The sequence below is a fragment of the Poecile atricapillus genome, chromosome W (assembly GCF_030490865.1).
Source record: "Poecile atricapillus isolate bPoeAtr1 chromosome W, bPoeAtr1.hap1, whole genome shotgun sequence".
NCBI lineage: Eukaryota > Metazoa > Chordata > Aves > Passeriformes > Paridae > Poecile > Poecile atricapillus.
Window position 1 is genome coordinate 43,916,448 of NC_081288.1, and position 12,274 is coordinate 43,928,721.

Here is a 12,274-nt window from a genome sequence, read left to right on the forward strand (position 1 = left end):
TAATTCAAAATCTGTGAACAGTGAACAAATTCCATATGCTTTCATAGGGATATGACACCTATTGAGACTGATTATATTTTTCTCTGACACTATTTTATTCTAAGTACATTTTTTTCTGAAAGTGATCTGTAGAATCACAGAAATTGACAGAAATTGCGTAAACATGCTATTTGATGTTTAAAAATCTCCAACAAAATCAATGCCACTTTCTTCAGGGAGATTACAATTTTCATGGAGGACACTGTTGGCTGTCACTTTTCTCACTTTAAGCACACCTTCTCTTTGTCCCTGTGACCTCTTTCTTGCAAAGAGAACTGCAGCACAGGACGTGTTTTGCATCTGATCTTTTTGTTGCCTGGTAAACATCCATTATGCAGTTCTTTGAGTACCTTAAGATAGACTGCTCATTCACATCTGACACAAATTATTACAGGATCGTGGAAAGGTTTGGGCTGGAAGAGCATCATCAGTTCTGCACCTGGGAACTAACAGCAAATAAACCACCAGTATTCTGCAGCAAGCACCATAGCAAGAACTGTGCATACTGGGGCTTGGTAGAAATACTTCTGCAACAAGTACTGAGCCTGACAAAATGTCTTAAAAATGTGTGCTAAGAATTGATACTGGCGAACAGGCACTGCCACATTCAGTCCATGTGCCCATGAACCTCACTTATACATAAGGGGACTGCCTTAGATCCCTGCACACAGCCTTTGCCTAGCTCCCTCTGCCCAGGCTCCACCTCAGCTAACAGCTGTTTGACATGACACTCTCATGCTGAGTGTCAGCTGGCAAACCCTGATGAGAGGTAGGAAAGGGCTGCTGAGGATCTGGGCTCTACTAGTATGAGCTTCAGGTTATGCATTGCAGGACCATTTCAATCTCCCCACTCTTCTCCCTTTAGAAAATCCAAGTAAGGAATAAAACAGAAAGAGCAGCTGCTTGCTCTTCTTTAAGAAGCTATGTTAGAAAGAGAAAATTTGAAATGTTGCACCTGCATGGGTACAACATGGAGGACAGAGACAAGTTTATCAGGGAGATGGGACAATATGCCTCCTGTTAACATACTGAAAATACCCATGTATTTTCCTCCTTTTGAGAGAGAAGCTGCAGCATTCATAAATTATGACTGAATAGAAAAGGACACACTTCTCCATGGAAAACTTTAACAATATACCATTGTACAGTCCACTTGGACAGAAGGGAAGGGAAAGCAAAGTTTCTAGTACCAAAGAACTGAACTACGCTGAAAGCAAACAGGCTTGTCTAATAATGTACAAAATATTTCAAAGATAAGACATTAACAACTGGAAAACTACTCCAGATTCAATTAAAAAAAAAAAATCTACTGGTTTGCAACTCAGATATCTGCTCATAGGCAGTACTGCAGCCTGTTCAAATCCTTTTCTCATTATTGGATCAACTTCTATAACTATCTTCCATATTAATACATTGAGTGGTTAGCAAATTACAGTTGTACATATCAGACATGTTATATGAACAATCCATTACTGACTGAGAAACTATAAACTTCAACTCTGCCCCTGCTACAGATTTTAATGCATACCTGGAAGTTTGATTTACATTTTTACTTTTATTTCCTCTAAGTACAACATATGTACTCCCTAAATTATTCCTCTCCCCACCCCAGTGCTATCTAGAGTTATGGTCAGGTATATGTGAAACCACATAACCTACTTTGAAAAGATTAACTTGCATACTGTTGCTATCATTTCATCACACAATTTACATCTTTTAACCTTTACTCCTCTTGAACTCTTCTGTGTGCCAGTTGTCTACCAGCATCTCACTGTGACTAGCAAATATGCATTTACAATCTATTTTTCTTTTGGAACATTTTAACAACAATGACTGCAAACACATTGTGTAGATCTTGAGCTAAGGTTGCCTAGAGTGCTTGCCTAGTACATGAGGGATTTACACATTGCATGTGTTATGAAAATACATCAGCAGTCATGGACAAGGACAAATGTGTACAGAGACAACACTTAAAGGATCTAATAGCAATACTTGTGTTTTCAAAAGTGTATGTTCATATTTAACATTAGAAGGAAAAGGAAACACTTTTAGGAGAACAGCAGCATATGCTACCAGCTTTATGTCAAGGGACTACAAAAAAACTCTTGCTCTGTCTTCAATCTGTTTCATTCACAATGAAATTCTTTTTTTACAAATAATTCATTAATACAGCATTACTATTTTGGGAGTCCTAAGCAAAAACTGTTTCTGCATGGCTAGACATACAAGGTGCTTTTTAGAGGACAGGCTTTTTCCCCTGCTTTTTGGATTCCCCTGCTTGTGATTTAGCTCTTAAGATCACCAGCATATACAGCAGGATCCCAGACATTTCAGCACTAAGTATTTGCTTCAAGGGAACAGTCATGAAGAATTTATATGGATGCTAAAACGGATTTTATGCTGTGTGTGCTGAATCTTCTCCTCACATGCTATCTATTAGGACACTTTTGCCTCCCTCATGCATCTTATAAGCCTGGATGGGGGACTGCAGGAGAGGCATTACCTTCTTGAACATTCTAGTGGAATCTTCACTTATCTGCATGAATCGCATGATCACATTGTTCAGGTAGATATCACTCAATGTTGCGTGGTCTTTGCTTTCTCTTCTGACTTGGTTCAGGAGTAAGTACCAGCAATTCACTGGTGACAAGAGGTTCTGGTCTTTCCTGAGGATGGAGATACACACATGTATAATGTAAAGAAATGAAAAGGTTATGTTATTAACTGAAACATCTCACTGACATTTACAGTCATAACTTGTTACATAAAAATAGCTGCTTCTGAACAGTCTATCCATTCTTAGAATAACTCAGGTTAGGCAGAGACTTTTAAGACACATTCAAGTGTCATGAAGCATGGATACTTTGCAAGCCACCTGAAAGTATAAAAACGTCTTGCCACAAAGCTTAGAGAAGGAGTACATGCAAATGTTCAAAATCAATAAAGGTCACTCCTGGAAGAGTAACAGTAATTAATTTTTGATGTTAGAAATAAACAAGCACTGGAAGCACAACCCAAATCCTTCATGAGCAAAACTGCAGATGTAGCTATTTCACTGCATTGGATTTGTGTAAGTGATGAAGTAGAAGGAAATGTCTCAAGCATCCACATTCTGTAAGCAATGCTCATAAATTCACAGCTTTCATAAAACACTACTACTGGAAGTCCTAGATGTGTCAATTACAAGACAAAGAGCAGCACTGGACTTTTTCCAGTGATCCAATTCTGAATTCCCATGACAGACTGTTTGCAATGTAATGAGGTCCACTCCCAGCTTTAATGTAGCAAAAAGTGAAATCAAAGATGACTTCTCACTTCTTTTACACAAGGCAAAATAAAAATACATATAGTTCAGCAACTATTTCACAGACATCATAAACTTATTTATAAAATTTGTCTTATGATTTTATTGACATTTTAGTATAAAGTTTGCCTTTCAACTAACTGCTCCAGAAACTTACTACTCTTTTTTTTTTTTCCTCTTTTACAGGAATTCTCCTTTAGTTAAAAGCATAAAACATATTAGGATAAAATAAGCAGAAGTGGTGATGAATTGAGGGAGAAACTCCTCCACCTCTTGGCAAACTCTTCTAATAATTAGCTATTCTCATTGTTAGAAATATGACCTTTAATTCCCATCTAATTGCCTACTTTCGGCTCTCACCCTCAGAATCAAAGCAAAAAGGAATGATTAACAGACAGAAGTATTTTCTTAATCATCAGAGCTTTGCTTTGCTATGAATCAGGAGTTAAGAAAACTTCCTCCATTTGTTTCAGATAGACATCTTAGCAGTGTTACTTCACAGCAAGGGGTTTTATCAGCCACGTCAGACAGTGAGCACTCCTGAAGGGCCATGCTGGTATTACTTGGTCCTCACTGCTCCAAAGTCAATTCCACAGACCTTCCTGATTTTATTGGGAGCAATGGTGGGAACAGCTCAGGGGACCAACAACTAAAGCCACTTTTGCTGTAACCTCTTCTCAAAGCAAAGAACTGCAAGAAGAAAGCCAAAGGCAGAACTCAAGTCATAACCCTCATGCACAGCTGCCAGTCTGGATTTAACGTGTTCAAGAACAAGGGAAGATGCTTGTACACATAAGGAAAAAATATTTTGCCACAAGCGGAATAAAAGCCAGGGCTCTCTGAAATGGTGATATATGCACAAGTTGGTTATTTCAGAGACTGAGTCACTAAAATGAATTTTAAGAAATATATATTAATGCTCTTTGAACTGTGCAAGCAGTATTTGATTAACCTTTCCTTTGCAGATGAATTTGGAGCAGACTTTTGTCCTGAAACAAAAGTTCTATCTGTGTATCTCTAGCACAGCACTGGGAAAATTATCTTTTAGTTTTACAAACACAAAATACTGTTCTAAATCCCTAAGCATAACAGGGCCAGACACATGTATTCATTAATCAGCTCAAGTTAGGAAAATAACCACATAAGACTATGTCAGCAAGTGATGTACATGAAGGATTTCAGAAAACATACGTACATGTCATGCCAGATACTACCTGACCACTTGTTTTGCACAAAAGATGCCATGCCATTAAAGGGATACATTAAATTGCAAACAACACATAACGTTCACATCATCTTTATCCCCAGGAATCAGAGGGCTGAAGACACAGCAAAGTTCACATGCAACAACAAGTCAAAACAGTATTATTTCTTGATGTCTTTTTTGGCCAAAATTGTCCTTTTTGTTGTTGTTGACTGACCTTCATGCATATACTTCAAAATCCGATCAACTCCACTAGAAATGAGTGCACAGATTTTCAAGCTTTTGGGGCTCTGCATCTCTTCTAGATACTAGCTGTATTTTGGGTGGTTTAAAATCCATATGGTAGGTTAGGGATAATATTTGCACAACTTAGCTTTTAAGAAACTGAAACTACTTGTCGGAAGCTGATATGAGTAACTGCATAGAGCCACATCAACACCAGTATTTGGGCACTCATCTATCTTCAACTACAATGAGAACTGTTATGCTGCTAAGCAGGGGTGGAAATTTTAAATAGGCCTCTGAACCAGCAACAGGTACAACATAGGGGCGATGGGCAAGCAGGTTTCTCTTACTTGTACTGCTGATGATCCTTTGTACTTCTTGTTTTTGCCATGAACCTCTCTGCCAGTTTTTCCAGGTTTCGGGAATACTCCATCTCTATTTCCGACTTCTTGCGGAAGAAATCCTGCAGATCCTGAAGAAGCTGCACTCTCATTTCAGTCTGCTGCTCCAGGCATTTCTGTTGCTCAACGAGTTGAGCTCGGATCTCTAATGAGAGAAACACATATCCACTCAGGTCAGCAAAAGCAAATTAATTGTTACCAACCAAAATTACAAACACTCCGGTGTACTTCAGCCTCACAGCTACAGCAGCTGGAGCTGGATTTCACGTCCTGTGGCAGTCACAGCAGTGGCAGCTCTCACTTCTCCCACTTCTGCCACCACACACTTAATGCCCAGCATCCTCCCACCTGCTGTCTGTCTCACAAACAGCTGTGGCAGGGGCTCAGGTGAGCCTCCACCTTCCTCTCCCATCCTCCTCCTGGCCTCTGGCACTAGTACAACATTCAGTTGTGAGAGAAGCTCTTTTTGATCTTGCAGAAGGTAGTGCTGCCCTGAAGAATAGCTGGATAAAAAAGCACCCTTTGGGCCAGTATCAGCCTGCTGACTGTCAGGTGTTCTGTCATCAGGTACACCACAGAAACAGCCTTGTGATAAACCCTGGAGGCATTATCCATTGTAACTATGCACAGGTGAGCTTCCATATCTGGCCTGTCTCTGCAAGGGAGGGAACTGGTGTACTATACATGCATTCAACAATGTTTACAGAAAAAATAGAGGAAAACATGTACCTATATTTAGAGACAACTATTCAAAATTTGCACAAGGTTCCAGAGACTATAGTCTATTTTTTAGTGTTAAAAAACCAATCAGTTTAGAAGAATCTCAGTTTAATAGAGAAGGTATGCTCACAGTTCTCTTTTAAAACAATAGGGAAAAGCCTCCAGATTTCCTACCAATTTTTGCCATATGCAAAATTACTACGTAATAGGGTTTTTATTTTAGAGATTTTTGGTTTTTTTTTTTAAATTTTTTTTTTAAATTTTTTTGGTAGTTTTTTAGCATTTTTATCTCCTGAATGCTAACCAGTTAAACACATTCTGAGAACACTGTGGACCAAAATGAGGAGTAAATGCTTTCTGACAATAATATATGTGTATATTATATATAAAAGTGTATGTTTTTTACAGAGTTTAATGCTGTAGCAATGATTTATCAATAGCAAAACACCCAGAAGTGATGTCCATGTAAATGCAAAATTGTTGTGAAATTTTACTTGATTATTAATGATGTAACCATGCTGTGGGCAAAAAGATCCTGGAAATCCTCAAAGCCCACAGCATAGTTTGAAATAGAAGAGCATTCTAAAAGTCATGCTGACATTACATGGAACTGCAAACCACTAAGTAGTAATAACATCACAAAAAATGATCTGATGCAACTAGGATCTAATGCATCCTTACTGATCTTAGAGCAGGCATGAAGGCAGAGATCCACTTTGCTGTGGAAGTAAGGTAGTACAAACACAGAAAACTGTTCAATCAACATGTTTGCTGGAGGAGGGAGACACTGCAGTATTTTCTTCCAGATCTCCTTTGAGCTACCAGCTGCTGTGTTAATCATTAATGAGACCATCCATTTTTATAGTCTGGGAGGTGAACCAAGAAATTCACGGTTTGGTTTTCACTTCATTTCAAATCAGTTTGTTGGAAAAGAAACCGTGCCTCCAGCAAGGATGAGCCACTGTAATACAACACTGTATCAATGACATTCATATACACAGAGGAGAAAATCACATCGGAGCCGGAAGGTTAACAACAGAAACAGACACTCAAGACCACTTTTTTGGGTGTCTACTACTGTTAATATTGCATTCATGGAAAATTCCTGTGTATGGGAAAACAGTTGTACAGATTCACTGGTCAGAAGCAGCAATTTTGTCCATAAGCTGGAGTTTTCACCAAATCCAGATCCATGTACATGCTCCCTATACTTTGGCCATCTCCCTTTCCTACTCAAGATTTTTTAGCAGTTACTTGGAAAGCAGTTATTTGTACAGAGCAACTATGTTCTGATTATTTTGTAGGTCAGTGTATCTTGCTGCTATAATTCTTCTTTTCTAGGCAGGCTTTTACCATAGCAACAGGAATGAGAAAGATTTTAGAAACAGGAATATATGAATAGAAATACAAGAAACAATGAATAGGGGACAACAGATAAAATATGAGAAACTGCCGTAGCTTTCTGATGCTGTCTGGGTTTCCAGTGGACAACAGTGGCTTCCTTCAAAGTTGTATTTTAGGAAACAAAATTGAAGCATAATCTGTGAAAGCTGATGGAGATGTACAAACTCTGAGTAAGGTTGGTAAAATTAGGGGCCCAAGGGGCTGTGGCTTAATGAAGGAAGATTTGTAATTTCTGGTTATTTGAATCTCAGCAAAGAGAAAGAACACGTTGACTCCAAAAGGCTTAGCCTGTGGCCTCCTGCTGGAGGAGAAAAAGGGGAGTTGTACATCCCACTCATACTAGCTGACCAGTCAGTCCAGAAGTGTCTTCAATAGCAGTTCCCCTTCCAATCTTTCATGTCATTCTACTCCTCCATTTTTTAATTCCTCTTTTACTAATAACATGTGTAATGCCATACTGGCAGGCTGAGGAGATGGCAATGAATAAGAAATCAGATCAGAAAATGTTGAAAAGCAGTGGCTTTTCAAAAAAAACCAAACAACAATAAACCCCCACAACAAGTACTGGCAAAACAGACAGGCAGCCTGAGTGGTTGTGTATGACAAAATCACAACTGTCCAGGTACTATTAACTATAATAGACTACCCATTACCTATTGCTACAGAAAAATGCACCAAGGCAATGCTATTTTTTTAACCAGTTCACATGTGTGATTTCCCTAGGGCTAGAAAGAGTGGTATGGGAAATTGCTTCACTGTATTCAAAGAAACATTCGGTATTGTCCAAACTCCATAGGTACACAGAGACAGGTGCAGCAAGTAAGAGAAGGGTGTCTGTCTTTACTCTTGTTTTGCTGGCACATTTAAATTCGGAGTCAAATTGGTACCAGTTGTAACGGACAATGACATTATCCTATTCTCTTGTGCTGAGTGGCTGATGTCAAATTGCCAGGCTATTTTGTGCCAGGCAAAGACCCTTTTAAACACTGGATGAGTTAACACCTTCTCCTTCTTTCTCTTGGCAGCTTTGAGTCATGCTCATTGGTTTTCTGGCCAGGGGCTGGCTCAAAAGGAATCCCATCCATTTATACTGCAGCTTGAACAGACTGAGATCACATCAACTGGAAAAAAAAAAGTTAAATCCACCCTATGCTTTGTCCAAGATTTACACACACGATCAAAGTGAGGAAGCAGTTAATTTAACTGCAATTAAATCAATAAACTGAATAAAGTTTTCTTTCTAAAGATTTTAATGTTAAAAATTATTTTAGTTATGCTCTCACAGACACCCTCCACTAGAATTACTGCATTAAGTATAAAATTAGATTTTGTTTATGACAGTTTCGAAAATATGACTCTAACCTTTCAACAAATTTTTATTTCCTTGACAAGTGGTTAAATCTGTGCACCATGAAAAGTAAAAAGAGACAAGATTATAGTTGCTTTGAAAGTTAAGTCCGCAGATGAAGCCAAGCTACTGACATCACCCAAATCATAATCAGAAGTAACTCATCAAAGTTACATCTTTGCACACAGTACAGTATTACAAATAGTGACTTTTATAGCACTGCAGTAATACACTGTACTATTCTGAAGAACGCCTATGTAACCAGTGACAGGCCACTCCCCCCTGAAGGACCCTGTGGAGATGCACTATAAAGTGGCACAATCATAATGCTGGCTGCACACCAGCATGGAACCAAGTTCTTCACCTTTACTTTCACACACCGAAGCACCAGGCTCCATCAAACATCCCAAGAAAGTCACAGGAAACACCCTCCTGACCTCAGTAGCGCACAACTTGCAAACACATGGTATCAACCAAATTAACCCATGGACAAACCAACATTGCTGCCCTGCTACAGAACTTCCCACTACAATGCCCACCCCCGTGCCTGCCCTGCAGTACTCCAGCCATGCTGCACTAGGCTATGCCCTAGCTTTTCAGACCTTGGAGACCTTTCAGACCACCACAAACTCTTACCAGCTCTCGAGCAAAGCAACTCTAAAGAATGCTTCATGGTGTTATCAAGACACCTGCTTCAAGATGCTTCCTGCCTGAGCCACTCCAAGAGCTGTTGCAGCCTGCCACTCTCAGCTCCCATTTAAGTGGACCTAACTTTTGTGCTTGCACAGCAGCCCTGACATAGGTTCTGGTGTTTGCTGAAAGCTGTGGAAAATGCCACAGAGCAGGACGTGTCTCCCCAGTACCCCCCTCAGCTGCACCGCAACCCTCCCACCTGCTGCCTCACCCTGCCTGGCAAGGAGCTATATTTAAGTCATGATTACAATATACAAACTATGCAGACATATTAATGCAGTGGTATTACTGAATAATTGTACCAACAGCCTCAGGGCCTCCTCCTTCAAAAGATCACAAAAACAAGTAACTCAACAGAACTCTTAGGAGTACAGAGGCTCTCACAAGAGTTATGCTTGCAGGTTTTATCTCTTGAGTAACCAGACAAATCCACACCACCTCCCATTTTTCTCCAAATGTCTCCTTCACAAAAAAAAAAAAAAAAAAGATTACTTTCAAAACACTCAAAAATGTCTTGTCAAATGCACTAAAACCAATACGTGGTATCTTAGACTTTGCATTTATAAACCACTACACTTAGTCATTTTTTTTACCCCAGTGAGCTATCAACACAAGTATCCCTCACTGTCATGCCAATGATATCCAGATCATATTTCACAGGAACAGATTCAGACCTTAAATTCAGCCTAGATACAATCTGGCGACCAACATGCATTTGTAATTAAGCAGCTATTGCAGCATTAATCATCTTGTAGCTCCTCCTTGAAGACACTTGAGTCTTATATGCCTCTCACTGTGCCCTAGCTATTTAGCAGGAAGAATTGCTCATGTCTACCCCTGCTGGTTGAAGCTGGGGTGCTGCATGAGGGGACTAATCATTTCCGTTTCATTCCAGCCACTGCCTTTTTAAGAACTTGATTTGGGCTTCCTTGTCAAGATCGAGCAGAGCTTTGGTCCAGCTGCATGCAGCTGGCCAACATCTGCAGCTGAGGTTTTGTTTGAGGAAAGCACTTATCTCCAGCCCACTGAGGATGCTGCCAGCAGAGAAACCGCAGCAGGAATCACTGAGAAGGGCCTGGAGGTGTCCCTGTGCACATCTAGTACTCCTTAATGCCATGTCCCATCAGTGCTCCCATGCTTCCTAGGGACATTATTGGTCCTCTCAACAGACAAGAAAATAAAGACACTGAAAGGTATCAGATCCATGGTGGTGCTCAACCAGTTGCCAATATTGTCTCCGAGATACACAGCCTAAAGATGCTAGTGCTGGAAAGTTTTATTTCTCAGAGACTTGGCTAGAAAGCTATTTAAGTATTTCTATGACAAATGGCAAGGGAAGCTCTGTGGTCAGCAGGGAGTCTGGCTCACACTCACTCTCAGGTCCTTGTTGCCATTTTCTTTGACCACAAGCAGGAAAATCCACTTCAAAAGCCAGGAAATTCCACCAGACTGACAGCTAATGAGAGATGCTGGGGTAAAAATCTCCAAGGCTGCTGCAGAAATGCCTTTAAATAGATCACGAGCCTGTACCACAACATTAACCTTCTATGACAGACTAGGGGAAATCACTTCCCTGTGTTCAGCATGTAAGAAGTGTAGCTGCAGAGACAGCGATGTCCTTGAGCTTCCATAGGCAGGGCTTTTGTGGACTTTGTTCTACCCTGACCCTCACCAATTTCACTTACTATATTGAGCATACAGCTTTATACATGTCACCACTTAAAGTGCGACCTCTGCCATGCACACCCCAGCATTAAACTTAATGTTTGACTATGTGCTATTTTCCAGAGAATTAATTTCAGATTTTTTGTTGGGGGATTTTGGGGGATGTGGCTGAGGTTGCCTGTGACAGATCAGGTCTTTCAGGCTGTAACATAGAAATAGATGGGGAGTGAGAATCACACCTGCTATCTGAAGGGTGTACAAAGAGTCAGCAATCTGAAGCCCCTGTTGACATCTGTCAACCTCTTTAAAAACTGTGAACCACATTCATTCAAGCACTTTGGCATCCTTAAAGATAAAAAACAATCCTTGTGCAGCCATTAGCAGGAAAGCTGCTATAGAAGCCATTTGCAGGATGCAGACAATTGTTCATGGGTCACTTCAGTTGTCCTGGTCAAACAAAGGGAGCAGAGAAACAATGAATCCTCTCCTTAAAGCTGCAAATTTCGTTCTATACATTCAAGCAAACACACTCATGCCTACTCCTGTCACAGACTGGGCAATAAATAACATGGGCCTATGCAGAATCCTGTAACGGGGATTCCAGTGGACAGGATTCAAAAAGGGCAGCTGCATTAGGGCACCTTCCACCTTCCAGATCCTTTTGAAATGAGAAGACATGTCTGGAAGAGCTAAGAAAATCTCTAGATGAAGAAGAAGAAACTTTCCTTCTTGTTGTTCTTGGACTAACACCCTCCTGCTATTCACAGCCACAGCTGCTGGTCAGTTGGCTGCCTACAGTCCGAGTCTAAATAGAGGGCAATATGCCAGCTCGTGACTTGGCAGGACACTTTTGCTACAGTGCTGCTGTCAAGCGACCATGAATTTAAACAGGCAGTCTGCCTGCACCACATTTTGAGTGCCACTGCTTTTGTGGTAACTGCTCCTTTGCACGCATAACTAAGTGCTGGCACTATGTCCTACCAAAACTTGAGCCTGGCATACTCTGTCCTTGTAGTCACAGGAGCTGGAACTGGGGACAAAATATTTTGTCCCTCTGAGAAGGAACTTTATTTTGCTCAACAGTAAAAGCTCAGCTCATCTCAAAACACTGCCAACCAGAAGAGTAGAGAGCAAAGGGCAAAATGCCTCCTCTGCATCAACAGACTGATTTAAGGTCTTTCACCAGAGTGACCAGCCCATATCTCCTGCTGTGGGAGCAGATACTCTCCCAAAATCCAACTGCCTCACCTCTATATGAGCAAATCAACTCT

At 40.5% G+C, this 12,274-nt stretch overlaps 1 protein-coding gene across 2 annotated transcripts in view; it reads right to left on the minus strand.

The window, feature by feature from the left end:
- Positions 1-12,274, minus strand: part of LOC131592051 (SLIT-ROBO Rho GTPase-activating protein 1) — a 139,716-nt gene that overhangs the window by 66,552 nt on the left and 60,890 nt on the right. For both annotated transcript variants that reach the window (XM_058863305.1, XM_058863304.1), the window contains exons 2-3: positions 5,123-5,318; positions 2,543-2,705 (exon numbers count right to left, since the gene is read on the minus strand). In XM_058863305.1, the coding sequence (XP_058719288.1) occupies positions 2,543-2,705; positions 5,123-5,318 (359 nt within the window). The remainder of the gene's footprint in view (positions 1-2,542; positions 2,706-5,122; positions 5,319-12,274) is intronic.